The following is a 19,191-nucleotide window of genomic DNA, read 5'->3' as shown; positions in this document are numbered from 1 at the left end:
TTTGACACGGGTCTGCACTAGTCTTTTGTCAATGTGTAAAAGAGTGACCTACTAAAATGCCTCAGTGAAAAATATTCCCAGTCAATATTTACACCTGTACAGTGACCTCTGAAGCCTGTGATGTGGCTCCAAGTAAACTACAGGGAGGACAGACGCAGCACACAGGGGAAGCTGACAAGAAAATTTTAATATTATACAAGAACTAACTGACCATGCAGTGTCAACAATGACCAGGAAAAAAAATAATGGTTTTATTTTGGAAAGTGATATGACAGCTGGACTCCAGTGTCACAAGATGACTCTTACAGTTTGGATTATACTGTACAGAATGCAATCTGCTTGTTCACATACTTGTCAGATTGTGAGAGAACTGGCCTTTCACAGGGTCACTCCCAATTGCACATTTCAACAGTACATGGGGTACAGTGAGGAGGAAAATGCCCTGCCGATAAACTCTCACCAGCTGGAGTTAGCAGCAAACAGACTCCTTCACTCCAAGCAAATGTATCATATTTCCAACAACTGCCAACTAGAAGTTCTCAGTCTGTGGCAGCATCACCCACTAGAGGCTCCCAAATTTTCATGAGCCTGGAAAGCTGTAATTGCTGCTGAAGGAAACTGGTAGTTTTCAGATGCAAAAGGTGTTTGGTTCCATCGCCCTCCCCCCAAAAAAAGTTTGGATTTGTGATCATAAAAGGTGAGGATTGCTCAGTGAATGGGAGCTGGATGCTCTTAACATGATTGGACCCTTTAGCACCATGACAAAATATATATATTTAAAATTATATATATAAAATCCTGAAGGTTCAGCTCTTCAAGAAACCATTCCTGGCAATAACTTGTATGGACACCATTAAATTAGGCTTGAATAAAGACTGGGAGTGGATGGGTCATTACACAAAGTAAAACTATTTCCCCATGTTTATTTCCCCCCACACACACACTGTTCCTCACACCTTCTTATCAACTGCTGCAAATGGACCATTTTGATTACCACTACAGAAAGTTTTTTTCTCTCCTGCTGGTAATAGCTCACCTTAACTGATCACTCTCATTAGAGTGTGTATGGTAACACCCATTGTTTCATATTCTCTGTGTATATATATATATATATCTTCCTACTGTATTTTCCACTGCATGCATCCAATGAAGTGGGCTGAGGCCACGAAAGCTTATGCTCAAATAAATTTGTTAGTCTCTAAGGTGCCACAAGTACTCTTGTTCTTTTTGCGGATACAGACTAACACGACTGCTATTCTGAAACCTGTATAGTTACAGTACATGCAAATATGGCTGAACACAGAGCCTGTGATACAAATCCCCCAGGGACTGCACTAGCCAGTAGCCTCCAATGACAGGGACTTTGTGGCTTTAAAACTCCAAAGAACTGGCACCTCATGGAAAATGGGGGAAATCTTTATTATGAAACAGTTCTGTCCCTTTGGCACATTCCCCATTAGTTATTACAAGGGACTGGTACTTGTAAACAGATTCACAATTTCCCTGCAGCAATTGCTAATCGCCCCACTGTGATCAAAGCCCCCTGAGTGTGCTATCACAATCACAGAAATGTAGACCTGAAAAGGACCTTGATAGGTCTTCTAGTCCGGCCCCTTGAACTGAGGGAGGACCAAGTAAAGCTCTCCCATCCCTGATAGGCGTCTGTCCAACCTGTTCTTAAAACCCCCCAATGACGGGGATTCCACAACTTCCCTTGGAAGCCTGCTCCAGAGCTTAACTATCTTTATAGTTAGAAAGTTTTCCCTAATATCTCCTGAGCTGCAGGTTAAGCCCATTTCTTCTTGTCCTACATTCAGTGGACATGGAGAACAGTGGATCTCCATCCTCTTTATAACAGCCCATAACACATTAGAGGACCGTCATCAGATCCCCCTCCACCATCTTTCTCAAGACTAAACATACCCAGTTTTTTAACTTTTCCTCATAAGTCAGATTTACTAAACCTTTTATCATTTTTATTGCTCTCCTTGGACTTTCTCCAATTTATCCACATCTTTCCTAAAGTGTGGCCCCCAGAATTGGACACAGTACTCCAGCTGAGGCCCCTCCAGTGCTGAATAGAATGGGACAATTACCTCCTGTGTTTTACAAACAACACTCCTGTTAATGTACCTGTGATGGAGTGTACAAAGCTCACACTGGGCCTGAAGGGGTTAAAGGAAGCACCACCACTCCAGACCTGCAGAGCATGCTCCAACTGGAGAGGCACCTTAAAACTTAAAAGAGAGCAACTTAGCTCAGAAGAGGGAGGCTGGGGAGGAAGACAGACCTACCCTGTGGGCTCCTAAACAAGGGTGCCAAAGCAGCCTCCCTGTGAGGAATGGGGCTACCTGCTTAGCCTAGTTTGGGCTGAAGATTTAGTTGTCTTTTCATTTTCTTTTATCATCTTATATAGGACTTGGAGGCATGTGGGGAGATAGATGGTAGGAAATGGCCCAGGGGCAAAGTGGAGGGCATTCCAGGGTGCTGGACACTGTTGGCACTCATAGGACCCTGGGTAAGAACCTGGTAGAGTGGGAGGGACCAGGTTCCCCTACCAACTGCCCTTGCTGCAGGAGGAGTGTAAGGTTCTTTCCACCCCACTCCCCCTCTAGTAAGGAGAGGGCAAGGACATTGAAAACCCTGAGATAAAGCGAAGCCCCATACACGGGTTAGGAACTGGACTGAAAGGCCTTCCTGCAGGGAGGCAAGGCTGGAAACTAGGTGGGCTATCCACCTGCCTCTCTGGGAACTCTGTTACAATACCCCGAAATGATATTAGCATTTTTTTACAACTGCATCTCATTGTTGGCTCATGTGATTTGCTATAACTCCCAGATCCTTTTCAGCAGCACTAACACCTAACCAGTTATTCCCCATTTTGTAATTATGCATTTGACTTTTTTCTTCCTAAGTGAAGTACTTTGCACTTGTCTTTACTGAATTTCACCTTGTTGATTTCTGACCAATTCTCCAATTTGTCAAGTTTCTTTTCAATTGTAATCCTGTCCTCCAAAGTGATCGCTAAAACAACCAGAGTACTCTGACCACAGATGGAGAATAAGGATTAGGAATCTCAGAAAAGAAAGATCTGGTTTTGTGCAAATGTCCATGGTAATAAAACAGGGCAGGAGGAGAGAGTGAGAGACCCATCAGATGATCCCACCAGGCAGCAAGGGTCGTTTCCAAGCAGCAGTTGCCTCTGCCTCACGTGCACAGAAAATGCTTTCCAGTGTCTGTTCATTCACCTGGGGCATGAGCTCTGGCACCCTCTGGGGTATTCACAGTGTTTCGACTGAGATCTCAGTTTGTTCCTTCTTCATAGACTGCACCAGCAGCAATAGAGACCATGCTGGGCTCTTGCTGGGAGCAACAGACTTATTTCTCGGGGCCTCTCCTCCTTGTGCTTTTCCGTTTCTGTATAATAAAGTCAATCTGGTAAATGAGCATCACGGCCATGGAAAACACGAGAATCTGGAAGGGAAAAGGAAGTCACTAGGGCTGGATTCACTAACACTTGAAAGCAACATCCCTGAGGGCTGAGAGCAGGGGGAATGCAGGGAAGGGACCACAAAATCCTGTAATTTACCCTCTAGACAAAACCCAAGGTTCTGGTGCCAAGGACTGTGTCCCCCACTGACTTTCATGGTTGCTGCAGGAGTTCAACACCTGTGAAACTCAGGCTACTTGTTTAGGTGCCTAAGCATTATTGTTCATATGTCACTATATTATTAGTACTATATATCTAACTATGGATTTAGGTGTTAGAATCATAGAATATCAAGGGTGGAAGGGACCTCAGGAGGTCATCTAGTCCAGTGTTTCTCAAACTAGGGTCGCCGCTTGTGTAGGGAAAGCCCCTGGTGGGCCGGGTCAGGACAGTTTGTTTACCTGCCCTGTCTGCAGGTCCGGCCGATCGCGGCTCCCACTGGCCGTGGTTCATCGCTGCAGGCCAATGGGAGCTGCTGGAAGTGGCGGCCAGTAAGTCCCTCAGCCCGCGCCGCTTCCCGCAGCTCCCATTGGCCTGGAGCAGCAAACCGCGGCCAGTGGGAGCCGCGATCAGCCGGACCTGCGGACGCAGCAGGTAAACAAACTGGCCTGGCGCGCCAGGGGCTTTACCTACACAAGCAGCGACCCCAGTTTCAGAAACACTGATCTAGTCCAACCCCCTGCTCAAAGCAGGACCAATTCCCAACTAAATCATCGTAGCCAGGGCTTTGTCAAGCCTGTCCTTAAAAACCTCTAAAGAAGGAGATTCCACCACCTCCCTAGGTAACCCATTCCAGTGCTTCACCACCCTCCTAGTGAAAAAGTTTTTCCTAATATCCAACCTAAACCTCCCCCACTGCAACTTGAGACCATTACTCCTTGTTCTGTCATCTGGTACCACTGAGAACAGTCTAGATCCATCCTCTTTGGAACCCCCTTTCAGATAGTTGAAAGCAGCTATCAAATCCCCCCTCATTCTTCTCTTCTGCAGACTCTTCTGTTAACGTTAGCCACCCAACTAACTTTGAAAACTTTGTATGGAGGGGAGTGTTTATCATTCATAGAGCTAGCCAAGCAGATTCTTGGCTTTGTTTATACTAGAAAAATGCACTGGTTTAACCACATTTATTTCAAAATCAATTTAATTAAATCAATGCAAACTCCTAATATAGATGCATTTCTATACATGGAGGTAGTTTGCATCAAGGAGCTTGATATTAGTTTAGCTTGGATTAGTAAATTACCAACTTAACCTTTGCTCATGTTAATTTAGCTTAAATCAGTTTAAGTGCATTGCTCTTGAGTGTTTGCACTGGTTTAACTCGATTAGTTTTTAATGGATTTAGTTAAACTGATGCACTTTTCTAGAATAGACATAATCTTAATGCTGTTACAGCCTCAGTTACCTCCAAGAAAAACAGTCCTATTGCTAGCCCTGCAACAAGCAGCAGGTTTCTCTGCCCCCAGCCAACAATCTTTTCCAAGCAGCCCTCAATGTATATCAGACTCTCTGCTTTCCATGATCTCAGGTTCTGGGTCCCATAGCCACACATGCTGTTGAGAACACTCTGCAGGGAGAGAAGAGTCAGCAAGAGTTTAGTGAGTGAGGAACAGGATCTCCTCTTTCACCCCTGAAGTAGTCACCACATGCCTGACCCTGAGAGGAGAGGGAGGGGACAGGTGTCCTGATACAAATACCTATCAGAGATGGTCTGGCTCAGGGGTGGCCAACCTGAGCCTGAGATGGAGCCAGAATTTACCAATGAACATTGCCAAAGAGCCACAGTAATACGTCAGCACCTCCCCCTGCCCCGCCCCTCCCACCCACCGGCAGCCCCACCGATCAGCATCTCCCCCTTCCTCCCAATCAGCTGTTCCGTGGCATGCAGGAGGTTCGGGGGTGGGAGAGGAGTGAGGGCACGGCCGGCTCAGGGGAGGGGGCGGGAAGGGGGGAGTAGGGGCAGGGCCTGTGGCAGAGCCAAGGGTTGAGCAGTGAGCATCCCCTGGCACACTGGAAAGTTGGCACCTGTAGCTCCAGCCTCGGGATCGGTGCCTATACAAGGAGCTGCATATTAACTTCTGAAGAGCTGCATGTGGCTCCAGAGCCACCCCTGGGCTAGCTAATACTTAGTCCTGCCATGAGTGCAGGGGACTGGACTAGATGACCTCTCTAGGTCCCTTCCAGTCCTATGATTCTGATACATAGTGATGGGCCCAATCAAACAACCAGAACAGAACACTGCTTTGTTCTTGGTGGTCTAAGCAGCTATGTTACAGACAGGCAGCATGTTAAGTGGTTAGAACAGGAGATTTGGAATTGGGAGATGTGGGTTCTGTTTGCATCTCTTCCACAGACTCACTGTATAGTCTAAGTAAAGTCACATCGCCTTTCTGTGCCTCAGTTTCCCTAACCCAGTGGGGATAATGATACTGACCTCGCCTTGCAAACTGCATTGAGATCCTGACATGAAATGTTATATAAATGCAAAGTACCTCTGATACTTTCCTACTTGATCTCTTTGGCTTTATTTTAATATGGGTCCTTAGCTCCCAACCACGTGGTGCAGTGGAGATTTTTTTAAAATAAAAACCTAAAGATTTTAACCAGAAAAATGTGGCCAGATTTGACTTACAGTAATGGCTGCCTCTTGATCTTTTTGGATGCAGCAGGAGAAAGGCACAGCACAGCGTTCCAGGCTGGGGTTGGAGTCTTGGCACTCGAAGTAAATATTCTGGGACCAGTCCTTGTAGGAATGCACCCCACAGCACTCAAACTGAGAGAGTGAAACAGAAGGAGGACCCTGGAGTAGCTGCTTGTTTACACAGGGCCCAGGTATGCACGGGACTGTACAGACAGGAGTTCTGAGAATAGCTGTGAGATAAGTTACCCATGGGTAGGAATAAACTGTCCAGAAGACCCCCTACAATCCAGTAAAGGAGAACTGTAATCTTTGGAATCTAGTCAAACTCCCCCACAGCCTCCTCGGATTACCAGTGTCTGAGCAGCGGCTGGAACAGGAGACAGCCCCCCACCTCTGAGACATGGTTGACTCAGCCATCTCTCTCTCACCTCTCTCATGGGTATTCACAGGTAGACCCTGAGACTTTCAGGGGACTTTAGGAATCCAATTTGGGAGGGAGAAGCAACTGTGTCTTGTGGTGCAAACAGGGAGCAAAAATGGGGTTTCCCTAAATTGGCCCATGGTGAATTTCACCCTGTTTCCAGCTGCCCTGGTGAAAGTCACAGCTGCTGCCTGGAACACAAAAAAATAAATGGAGACCATTCTCCTTGGTGTGGTTTGAGGAGTGGAGAAAACACTGACTTGAGCACGGAGCCTGGCAAGACAATGGGAAGCTGTCTTTAGACTCCATGTGTATGTGAGGGTCTAAGGCTGGCACTGAGATCCCAGCACTGACTGAGGATCTGAGACAGGGTATGTTTGGCCATTTGCCGTCACTGAAATAATTAAACAGCAAGGCAGGATACAAATCTGAAAGGTGTTTTTAAATTACCTTTTTCTGTATATAATCAATAAGGTTCTGTAAATCTAGGTCATCCCTATAACCAGAGATAGCTTTCCCCATCAGAAATGCTGCTTTCTCCAACACCTGCAAGACACACAGACAGTGCAGTTGTCAGCATCTACCAGGCAGATTCATTGACTTTCAGACGCTCCCCTTGTCTTCCATTTCCTGCACTTTGGGCCCAAGTCTTGTCTCTGGCATCTGGCCTCTCCGAGGCACCCCTTATCTGAGCATGTTACAGGGACAAATGCAAGTGAAACCCAAGTGGTTGCCTTTTTCCCCATTCGCCTCCCAAAAAGTGCAGATGGAGAAAGTTGACCTGAATCCCAGTTGGCAGCCAGAGTATAAATACTCTGCATATATACAGCACACTACACTATGCATTCAGATGTTACCTGATTAATCTTGGCAACCACACAGTCAGGTAGAGGAAGTATTAATGTTCCTATCTTCCAGAGGGGAAACTGAGGCAGGAAGGGGCAGAGACTTGCCCAAGGCTACATAGGGTGTTACTGCAGCAAAGAATCCTGTGGCACCTTATAGACTAACAGACATTTTAGAGCATGAGCTTTCGTGGGTGAATACCCACTTCATGCTCAGGCTCATGCTCTAAAACGTCTGTTAGTCTATAAGGTGCCACAGGATTCTTTGCTGCTTTTACAGATTCAGACTAACACGGCTTCCTCTCTGATACTTGATAGGGTGTTATTGACTTCTAGATCTGTGCTCATGCAACTATATTGCCAAATGCAACTGTCTAATTCAGCAGTGTCAACCAGCTTTGGAGTTGGCTTTGCAGTTACCATGCTGGAGAAGAGAAATCCCAGGACAGCAGCCACGATCTGGAGAATGAGAATGATCAGTAAAATCCAGGCAAACTGAAAAATGAAGGGGTGAGATCATCAGAACAACCTATATAGCAACCAGTTCCCCCCTGCCAGCATCGATGCAAGAGCCCTTAGAGCAAGAGCTCTGTGGGGCTGGGGCCATGTCTATGATGTGTCATGTACATTCGCCCTGCTGTGTATGTGTGTTAATACTCATGCCCAGAGCTCCAATGAGATCATCCTCCACCTCCAACAGTCCAGAGGAAATCAGATGTCAGGTGCAATGAACCAGCATTTCCCCTTCAGTAATACCGTATCTTGGAGGCTCCCAAGGCACTGAGGCCTGCTTAGGACCTGTTACAAACAAGACAATCCCTGGAAACTCCAGAGATGCGCCCTGTGCAGGAAGGCTTGGAAAATCTAGTTCCAGATTCTGCAAGAGGACACAGCAGCTGAAACATTGCAAAGAACACAGGGGACAAGCCTAAGACCTGGCTGATCAGGGGAACTGTTTAAATTACCAGCCCCTTAGAGAGACCAGGCCTGATTATGCATAAAAGGCTGTCTCCTGCCTGCACTACACTGTCATTTTTTCAGGTCCCAGCCCTCCTTGCAGCAGGAGGGCTGAATGTGAGAACTTCCAGGCAACCACCTGGATACCAGTGTTATTACAAGATATGGCTCCCCATCATAGCTAAATGGTACTATTGCTGGTAAATGTCACTACCCAAATGTTCTGGAGAGAGTCAAGTCCCTTGCCTACAAGTCCCAGCTGAGGAATACAGCATGGGCTAGAACAGAATTTCCTCCTGGCTGGTTTTCCCACAAGCCTCCACGCTTCATTTGCAGGTGAGGCTAGAAGAAAATGATTAGAATGTTTTAGACAAAAATGCCCCAGTACCTCTGCTATAGCACTGGTGATGGAGCTGAGATTGCCTGTCCTAATGGAACAGGCACTGACTCCACAGTCAGGTCAGCATTTTGGAGCAAGCCTCCCAGCCCAGATTAGGGCTTAATGGGGCTTGCACTAGTGTTTTAAAGATAGCGTTAGCGACAGCACTTTGAAATTGAAGTTTGGGCTGGGGTTCAGCCTCCAGTGCAAGCTCTGCTCGCCCAAACCTGTCAGCCTAGGCTGGGAGACGTACTCTGACTTTGCTGCCACTGTCACTGCCCTGTTAGCTGCGTTTTGTAATGTTGTAGCTGTGTTGGTCCCAAAAAGGTGGGTGAGGTAACATCTTTTATTGGCCCAACTTCTTCTGCTGAAAGAGACGAGTTTTTGAGCTTACACAGAGCTCTTCTTCATGACTGGGAAAGGTACTCAGAGTGTTACAGCTAAATACAAAGTGGAACAGGTTGTTTAGCATAAGGAATTATATATTGTAAGAGGTCATTCAAGGTGAAGTTGGCAGTTAACATCTCTGTTTTCATAGGACAAAAAGTTAGTGCATTATAGATTATTGTATTGAGCTATAAATCCATGTTAGCTGCTTGGAAGGAGCCTTAGGATATGGCTACACTACCCACCAGCGGGCAGCGATCGATCCAGCAGGGGTCGATTTATCACATCTAGTCTAGACGCAATAAATCGATCCCCAAACGCTCTCCCATCAACTCCTGTACTCCGCCGCCGCGAAGGCGCAGGCGGAGTCGTCGGGGGAGCAGCAGCAGTCAACTCACTGCAGTGAAGACACCACGGTAAGTCGATCTAAGTACGTCGACTTCAGCTACATTATTCACATAGCTGAAGTTACGTAACTTAGATCGATCTTGCCCCCCAGTGTAGACCAGGCCTTAGTCTCTAAGGTGCCACAAGGACTCCTTGTTGTATTTGCTGATACACACTAACATGGCTACCACTTGTCTTTAAGAGTGCCCTTGTCATGGAATCTCAACTATTAGTGATGGAAAAGACCTATGAAGTCAGCTAATAACACTCACCTCCTGGCTTGCTTTGAAGTTGCAAAGTGCTAGGTTAGGTATGTGCCACGTGTTGTTAGCCCATCACTGGGGCTGGTTGTTGTTCCCTACAGTCTATTCTCCAGTGTTTTGTCCAGTCTAGTTTAAATAGCATCTTTTCATTAGCATGGTTAAATCTCCCGTTGGGGAGAGGAACCAGCACAGGGAAATCAATTCTTCTCTGCTTCACTATGTTAGCAAATAATTTCTTCAGTGAGTTTTTGCTGCTTTCCTGCAGTCAGCAATTTCCTCAGGTTTATTTGACAAGTTGTGAAATTTTTTTTTTTACTCTCTGGATTTATCATGTTGAGTCTGCGCATTTGATTCCCAGCATTCAAAATTCAGCCTGAGTGTAGTCACATAAGGCAGATGGGGTTGTTTCTGTTCTCCAGTTGCATAAATATAACTCTTACGGAGTGCTCTTCCTACACAGATCTTCACACCGGCCATTTTGAAATTTGTTCACCCAAATGTTGCTGAGCGTGACTTGAGGGCTCAGAAGGTCAGCTCAGAAGCACATAAGGACACTGTGTATTTTTAAATTGTAGCCAATATTCCAAGACACTGTTTGGAGGGGGCCAGTATTTACCCAGCTATAGTGATAAACATTAGCTGACACCTGAGAAGGAACCTTTCCTTTTGTATTACTGGGAAATGTTAAATCCTGTCAAGCGGGAATTTTTGTTATTTGCAAATTAAAAGAACACACCCTAAACCTCTTCCAGCCACATTGGATTCCAGTAGCTACAAGAAACATGCAGTCTCCAAACATATCAGACACACTTTCTTGCATTGCACTGCTGTAGCATGTCTGTGCCTCCAGACACTCCGCAAAGAAATTATCCCCAAGATGACCTCATACCAACACCTGGAGGAATGTTACATTTGCAAACTCTCTGCAAAATTCCCATAAAGGCAACAACTGTGGATTCTGATGGGCAAATATTATAAACAACCCTTCGACTTGGGACAAATAGTGTAAATGGCAAAATGTTGATGCAAATGTGAAAAACAGGCCACATTAAAAGGTGACAGAACTGGCACAAGCCACCAGATCTTTTTGCTTGGTTGTGCAGCCAAAGAGACAGGTGGGGAGCAGAAGTTATGAGTCACGATGGCAGTTCGGCCTTTAGTGTGGTCAGGAATTCACTGGTTTTTTTTTCCTTTCTCCTTGCTGTTCATGCAGTTGATGTGCTATTTTCCCACTAGCTCAGTAACATGCTAGTACTTCCAGTGCCCCCCTTCAGCACACACTTAAGGGACTGACAAAAATTGATCTTCTAATGCAGGTGGAGCAGGTTTACACTCCACTCTTTGAGGTACTCTCTTTAGGCAGGAAGTTGCCTAGTAAGGGCAGCCCAAGGCATAGGGATCCCTATCAGATAGAAGAAATCATCCCACTAGCCTCTCCTTACAATTTTCAGCAGCACAGGCAGGTCACGCAAGGCTCCTGTACACCCCACAAAGGTGATGCCAAACATCAGGATCCCCACCGTAAGCAGGATCAGTGAGGGATCAGCGAGGAGCGAATCCACAGCACCTGGCAGAAATTGAAAAACAAGGCAAAGTAAGAAATTAGCGCAAGCCAAATCCTGCTCCTTCTTCTTCCCCTCAGAGTATCAAGAATGGCTACAGAGCTCACAGAAGAACACTGAGCTGGACAAGTTCCACATACCAGCCTTCCAGGGCAAGCCCCAACCCTCCCCTTGAAACACATTTCCTCCCTGCACTTGTCAGTTTTAGCCACACCTTCTCATCACAGAGCTACAGGATTACAAAACACTCACCAAATAAAGTTCTGCACTACAAGGTGGCCTGGGGTCCGCATGTTTAATTGATGAACACATTTGTCACCTTGGACTGTAAACCCTTCCGGGCAGAGGCCATGTTTGTCTCTATGGTCTGTACAGCACCAAGCACATAGCTAGTGCTCAGCAAATACAAATGGCACATCGAAGGGAGGGGGGATTTGTGCTTGGAGGTTTATTCTCCAGCCTTGAAACTGTGAAAGGCAATGAAGCCTCAGGTTCATGGCATTGGTAGAAGGAGCTGAGCTCCCTCATAAATTTACTTTCCAGAGTTCTCAGACATTCATTAGGCTGCACCGCCTTATTTGATCCATTTGTAATTTGTTTATTGAATATTGCTGGACACTCAGCAGTCTTTGGGGCTGACAAATGTACATGGTTATTAATAATCCTTCTCACCCTGGTAGATCCATCAAAAAGATTGGGCAACACCCTGCACCACCATGTGGGAGTGACATACAGGAATGATGGCGGAGGGTGATTTGAAAACTGTCAGCCGGAGATGGGCCACAAAGCTCATCTCCATGCTGTACTGGGAAGAGAGCAATGACTGCCCAATTACCCTGCAGTCACTTCGTTAGCTTTATCTAAACTCCAGCTTGGTAACAGGAGGGAGAGGAAATGGTACTTACTTGCTTCTTTAGAGAGTTTGGCATAAATGCCAACTGCAACCATGAGCCCACTGGCCACCTAGGGAGGACGAATCAGAGACAAACTCATCATTTTGCAAGAGGAAAAATCCCCAACAGCATCTAATCCTGGGAGCAGGAGACATTTGCCCAGCCAGAGAAGAGAAGCAGGACTTGCAGCCGCCCAAGGGGTGCCCAGATGAAGGGATACCAGAGGGCAAATTAGCAGTTTACAAGGGACCTGCACCCTGCAATCCTCACCACAGGGCCCTAGTATCACAACTGGCCAGACTGATTCTTCACTGGGATGACTTTGAAAGTGGGTTTCCTTGCAAGCAGTGATCTTGCTGCCCAGCCAGTGGCAGCCCCACCCTGGGAGTGGCAGCCCCAGCTCCGCTCAGACTCACCCAGAAGAGGTAACAGGAGACAAACAAAGTGTATTTGATGAGCTGGTTTGTTCTCATGGTTCGTGTCGGAGTCTCTGATAACAGTGCACCACTCTCCCAGCTGTGGAGTCCGTTTCTCTGCTGATTCTTGGTGTCTGGGTCATGTGCTCTAGGGAGTGTTACAGGCACAAAGGGAGAAGACTGACATGTACAGTCAGGTTTGCCACGTGTTTCCTAGTGTAAGTCACTTACCTGTTTCCAGCTCTCTTGCAGCTGCAGTAGGACAGGCTGACTAGGCAAACTAAACTCCTGAAATGAAGACCTCAGACACGCTGAAAGAAGAGGAGGCCAAGGCAAGGAGAAGCCCAGCAGTGAGGTGGGGCAGCATTCTTCCATTCAGGTTATTGAGAGTAGGAGGAAGAGAAGCCATTTGAAGAGAGATTCTGCCCAAGCTGCCTGTGAAATGTCAGAGGAGACAGGAAGAAACAGGTTTAGACTAGATTCTGTGCATCAGAGAGGCAGGTTCCCAGGAACTGGAGTTCCAGCCCCTTATTCCTTGGGTATGGCTCACTGAGAAGGAAGAGTGCTTGGCAACTGGAATGAGGAGAGAGGCACTTGGAATGGGAACCCTGCGAGAACTCACCCTTCACCCCCCCCCCACGTAAAAAAGAGAGAGACTCCTACAATTTTTTTTTTAAATCAGCCTTCAAAGTAAACACACTGAAAGGTGCCACATGCCCAGCACTGGAGACAGACAAAATTTCATCAGATTGAGCAGTACATGCAGTGGCAAAGTGGGCTTCGTCTCACTGAGCCAGCCTGCACTCCTCACCAAACATACCTCTCCATTGCTGGGAACCTTCACTTATTCCTGGTCTCCATTCCTTAGGCTCATCATTCTGCTGCTGAATTGGGTCATCCAGGAGCTCTTGAGTTCTAGGCTCAGGAGGGAAGTGAGCAGCTAGGTGCTGGAGTAGGCTGGGTCAGGGGGCACTCTTAGTACTGCTGAGAAGCCATTTGCAGATATATTGGGCATCCCAAGACTGGCCCAAACGTTCCAGGGAGATGAGCTCTAGCAGAGGCTGACAGAGCAGATGTCTCTCCACTCCAAGCTGTGCAGTTGCTCACGTGACTTGGAGACCATGCACCAGGTGGCACCATTGCATTGCACCCTGCAGGAAAATGAATGCGGGGGCCTGAGATCTTATTTGTCCTCCTTAAGAATCCCAAATTGGGCTGTTTTGTAAGAGTCTGAACGAGGGTGAGTGTATGTGAGAGAGAGGCTGTGAGGTCGAACGAGCAGTGTCTGCTCAGAGGTTTCAAAAGGAGATAGGTAGGGCACTACCAAATTCACAGTCCATTTTGAAAATGGACTTTTTTAAATCATAAATTTCATATATTTAAATCTGAAATTTCATGGTGTTGCAGTTGTAGGGGTCCTCAGCTAAAAGAGTGTTGGCGGGAGGGTTTGTAAGATTATTGTAGGGGGGTCTCAGTATTGCCAGCCTTTCTTCTGTGCTGCTATTGGTGGTGGCACTACCTTCAGAGCTGGGTGGCCGCAGAGCGGCAGCTGCTGTCCAGGAGCCCAGTTCTGAACACCCCCGCCAACAGCAGTGCAGAAGTAAGAGAAGCATGGGATGGTATTGCTACCCTTACTTCTGTCCTGCTGCCTTCAGAGCTGGGCCCTCAGCCAGCAGCCGCCGCCCTCCAGCTGCCCAGCTCTGAAGGCAGCAAGACCCAAGTGTGGCATAGGATGGTATTGCCACCCTTACTTCTTCACCACCCCTGGCAGGGTGCTACCTTCAGAGCTAGGCACCTGGCCAGCAGCCGCTGCTCTTGAGCCACATAGCTCTGAAGGCAGAACAGATGTAAAGGTGGCAATACCATGACCCCCTTATAATAACCTTGTGACCCCCTGCACTGCCTTTTGGGTCAGGACCTTCTGTTTGAGAAATGCTGGTTTTCCCCATGAAATCTCTATAGTACAGGGTAAAAGTACACAAAAGACCAGATTTCATGGAGGAGACTAGATTTCACGGTCCGTGATGCATTTTTCATGGACATGAATTTGGTACGGCTGTAGAGATAGGATAAGCCCCATAGAAAGATTATGAAAACTGGGGCACAATTTCTTGGCCTTCCTCACCTCACCTCATCCAGTAACATAACCTCCACCCCAGCAACAAACATAGTCACACCGAGAATTTACATGGATAGGTCTATGTCCACATGCTTGGTGACATCATCAAAAAATTCGAATAGATTGGTGAGGCATAATTTCCCTTTACAAAATTAATGTTGACTCTTCCCCCAACATATCGTGTTCCTCTATGTGTCTGATAATTCTCTTCTTTACTATAGGTTCAACCAATTTGCCTGGTACTGAAGATAGGCTAACCAGTCTGTAATTGCCAGGATTGCCTCTGTAGCCTTTTTTAAAAATAGGCAGTACATTAGCTTCTCTCCAATCATCTGGTCCAGAGACTGATTTAAGCAATAGGTTACATACCACAGTGAGTAGTTCTGCAATTTCATATTTGAGTTCCTTCAGAACTCTTGGGTGAATACCATCTGGTCCTGGTGACTTATTACTGTTTAATTTGCCAATTTGTTCCACAACATCATCTACTAACACTGAATCTGGAATAGTTCTTCAGATTTCAAGTATCAGAGGGGTAGCTGTATTAGTCTGGATCTGTAAAAGCAGCAAAGAGTCCTGTGGCACCTTATAGACTAACAGACGTATTGGAGCATGAGCTCCAAATCCACATCCGACAAAGTGGGTATTCACCCATGAAAGCTCATGCTCCAATACATCTGTTAGTCTATAAGGTGCCACAGGACTCTGCTGCTTCTTCAGATTTGTCACTTAAAAAGAATGGCTCAGGTGTGGGAATCTCCTTCACATCCTCTGCAGTGAAGACTGATAGAGAATTCATTTAGCTTCTCCATAACAGCCTTGTCTTCCTTGAGTGCTCCTTTAGCACCTGGATCATCCACTGATTGTTTGGCAGGCTTCCTGCTTCTGATGTACTTAAAAATGTTTTTGCTGTTAGTTTTTGTGTATTTTTCTAGTTGCTCTTCATATTCTTTTTTGTCCTGCCCAATTATACTTTTACATTTGAGTTGCCACAGTTTATGCTCGTTTTTGTTTTCCTCTGTAGGATTTGACTTCCTATTTTTAAAGGATGTTTTTTTGTCTCAAACCTCCTCTGTTTAGCCAGGGTGGTTTTTTGGTCTTTTTTTTTTTTTTTTAACTTGGGGTATTGTGATGGGGTGTACACCCCACACTGGAGTGTAAGGGGTTAATGGAGGCCCAATTAATCTAGTAGAGTGAATGCCCTCGTTAGAGGAACAGGCTCACCTGTGCAGGAGCAGGCAGGGCCTGTATAAAGCCTGTATGTAACGAGCAGCATACAGGGCTGCCACTGGGAAAGACTGCAGGAAAGTAGACTGTAGCCACTCTCTGAGTGGAGGGAGTTGGAGGCTGGCAAACCTGGATTGGGCGGAAGATAAATAAGCAGGAAGAAGCCCAGGTAACAGCAGCAAGGAGTAGGACTGTACATGGACTGTAGTTGCTTGTTATATGGTCCCTGGGCTGGAACCCAGTGTAGAAGACAGGCCTGGGTTCTCCTACCAGCCACTGGGGCGTGGCAAGGGCATTGGAGCTGCCAGCAAGCAGGTCTGGAAAGACTGTGAATTCCCTGGAAAGGGGGGATCTTAGTGACCTGGCTGGAGGGCCATGCCCTGAAGAGGAGATGGCAGGTCCGGGAATGAGTGGGGCTGTAGAGAGAGACAATATGAGGGAAGGTGCCACTGGAGGAGGAGCGCATGCCTGGCAGAGCTAATTCCCAGGATGGCCAGCAGAAGGCCCTGCAAGTGGTGAGTGGACACGTGACAGGCATACATATACTTTGGGCCTCTGTTATGGTGTTTTTAAATAGTTTCCATGGAGCTTGCAGGCATATCTCTCTTAACAGTTCCTGTTAATTTCCCTTTAACTAGCTGCCTCATTTTTGTGTAGTTCCACTTTTTTAAATTAAATGCTACTGCGATGGGTTTCTTTGGTATTCCCCCTCCCCCCGAATGTTAAATTTAATTATATTATGGTCACTATTGCTGTGTGGTTCATGTACATTCACCTCTGGGACCAGATCCTTTGCTCCACTTTGAACTAAATCAAGAATGTCCTCTCTCTTTGTGGGTTCCAGGATTAGCTGCTTCAAGAAGCAGTCATTAATGATGTCTAGAAATGTTGTCTCTGCATGCCACCTGGGGTGACAGTTGCCAGTCAATATGGGGAAATAACCCATTATTAATGGGTTTTCTGTTTTTGTAGCCTCTCTAATCTCCCTGAGAGTTTCGAAATCACCGTCACCATCCTAGTCAGGTGGTTGGTGGTATATTCCTACTGCTCTACAGCCTGATTGTATCCACAGACACCTGGGACAAAATCAGTCTCATGGTGAAAAAGTCAGTAGCACCTGAGAGAGGCAAGTTTGAACTCTCTGTGTGCAGATCAGCAGTCTCAGCTTTGCATGCTAAGGACAAATTGCCTTGGTTGCTTGGCTATTGCTCTGTATTTCCCATAAAGATGAGAGAAGTTTGTATTAAAACAAACACACTTTGTGGGAATCTTGGAAAAATCTTTTTTTCAAGATTTCCTAATTTCTTACTGCTTTGGTATAAGACCAGAACAGGCTGCTGAGGGAGGGAAAAACCTTACTGTAGCAAGGAACATAGGAAATACTATACTTGGTCAGGCTAGTCAGTGCTCTAGTCCAGTATCCTAACTCTGACAGCTGCCAGAACCAGGTGCATCAGAGGGTGGTACAGTAGGCATAGGTAGCTCTAGTTCTGAGCTGAGTTCTCGCCACACTCTGAAATGACGCTCAGTACTTCTAGTGGTTTACATCTTCAAAGCACCATGCAACCATTCAATACTCAGCAGAAGGAAGTGGCAGGATCCTTTTGGCGTGGGACTTCAGTCTACAGTGAACAAAACACCGGGAAGTGTACAAGTGGGAAAAATCCATTATTGCCAGGGAAATGGACTGGATAATCTAACCTCCAACTCTACCTTCTGGGATGTTTCATTCATGTTGAGTTCACATTGAGGTTACTGTCTGGGCAGAGTTTGAAAGAATATACGTGTCAGCAGTAGTAAAAGAAATCAAGAGGGCAGGAGCATTGGCCAATCTGGGGTTGTTCTCCAATGTATTGGCTTTTGCCTTTTCCCCTGCAAGGTCTTTGGGGCAGGAATTCTGTATTTTGTTTGGCTTCCCCTCTTTGTATTGTAAAGAGCCATGTCCACTTCTTACAGAAATAATCTTTGGTTTTTCTTTCACACAAAATAAGGTCTTTTTGCAGCTTTTACATCTCTAATGTATGGGAACAATCTATATGGGCAAAAACCAAAGACCCCTTATTCTGCCTTTTTGATTTTAGAGAAAATGGAAACTTGTCCATCAGCAGGAAATATTCAGAGGGGTGACTTGAATTGCCAGAAAGTCTCTGCCATCTCCAGCAGGCAGGATGATTACACAAGACCAGGGCCTCTTTGCAGATTAAATCTATTACATTTAGATACGTCTCACTAGAGTTAGTATCAACAAAGTTATCGGATCAGAACATCTTTGGAGGCAGTGACATCTGTGCTATGAAACTGTTTGCCCTGGCAGGCCCACTCCTGCTCCAGCACTGCTGCATGGCCTGGAGTTGGAATGTTCAGCACCGCTAGCACAGCATGGGACACTGAGACATTTTAGAACTTTACAAAGCAACTGAAACTTCTGCCTTCATCTGCCTCCGAGTCCCAGCCAGCACCACACTCTGAGCACATTTTACTGATGGGTTCAGCATTTTCTGTGAATGTGATGGGAGAGGACAATTGTTAAAACCATGTATTTTTTTAAAAAGATGGGTTTCAACACATGCAGCAAGCCTCATTCTTCCCACTTCACACTGGCCTTTCCTCTCCTGGCTTAGATCATAGCGACACCTCAGATCTAACCATTCATTGCAGCTTATTGACCAAAGGACTGATGCCCTGAGCAAAAGCTATGATCACCCAGAGGGCAAAAATATTAAATCTTAAACTTCTCCTAGGAAGAGAGAGATGATGGACTCACAAGGCTGGAAGTGATTGGCCCTGTGCAGGTCTTCATTTGTTTAAAAGCATTACAGGCAGGTGGATTGCACTGAGTTGTCCTCATCACTCACATTCTTGTGCCATGACAGTGAGTAAATCAAACCATCTCTCCATAGGACTTCATGGCTGTTACCGTTACAAGAGTCAAAACCAGACACGTCTCCTCTTATAGTCCTAAAGTAGCCATTGTATATACAGGATGCCCCAGTGGGCTACCAAAAGGTGGGGAGAGCCCTGAAGGGCCACTTGTTCCTTTGTGGTAGGTTCTAGGTGCACTGCCTTCTGTAGAACCATCTCTACCATCTGGGGTTAGGGAGGCCAGTGCTGGAATTATGCCAGAGGCTGCCAGAGCTGAAACCTGCTCATTCAGTAACGGGCCCTATGGCTCTCACCATGGAAGACCTGACTAAATGTAATAGA

At 46.3% G+C, this 19,191-nt stretch overlaps 2 protein-coding genes across 6 annotated transcripts in view; one reads left to right on the top strand and one right to left on the bottom strand.

Moving 5' to 3' along the window:
- Nucleotides 1-14,263, top strand: part of CPAMD8 (C3 and PZP like alpha-2-macroglobulin domain containing 8) — a 176,102-nt gene extending 161,839 nt beyond the window's left edge. For 3 of the 5 annotated variants that reach the window (XM_044998518.1, XM_044998516.1, XM_044998517.1), the window contains 2 exons: nt 6,157-6,322; nt 7,716-9,484. The gene's annotated coding sequence lies outside the window, so the exon portion shown is untranslated. Of the gene's footprint in view, nt 1-6,156; nt 6,323-7,715; nt 9,485-12,012 lie in introns of those variants that run through there. The other 2 variants (XM_044998519.1, XM_044998520.1) reach the window with 2 other exon arrangements.
- LOC123355825 (tetraspanin-33-like) lies at nt 2,978-12,813 on the bottom strand. The gene is made up of 8 exons (XM_044998581.1): nt 12,642-12,813; nt 12,238-12,295; nt 11,213-11,337; nt 7,818-7,892; nt 7,003-7,098; nt 6,123-6,263; nt 4,896-5,057; nt 2,978-3,474 (listed from the first exon to the last, which is right to left on the bottom strand). The coding sequence occupies exons 1-8, from the start codon at nt 12,696-12,698 to the stop codon at nt 3,379-3,381; spliced, it is 810 nt and encodes a 269-aa protein (XP_044854516.1). The 5' UTR covers nt 12,699-12,813; the 3' UTR covers nt 2,978-3,378.
- Nucleotides 14,264-19,191: the final 4,928 nt, after the last annotated feature.

The sequence above is a fragment of the Mauremys mutica genome, chromosome 24, assembly GCF_020497125.1.
Source record: "Mauremys mutica isolate MM-2020 ecotype Southern chromosome 24, ASM2049712v1, whole genome shotgun sequence".
NCBI lineage: Eukaryota > Metazoa > Chordata > Testudines > Geoemydidae > Mauremys > Mauremys mutica.
The sequence above is the reverse complement of the archived record's forward strand: the minus strand, read 5'-3'. Positions and strand labels throughout refer to the sequence as shown.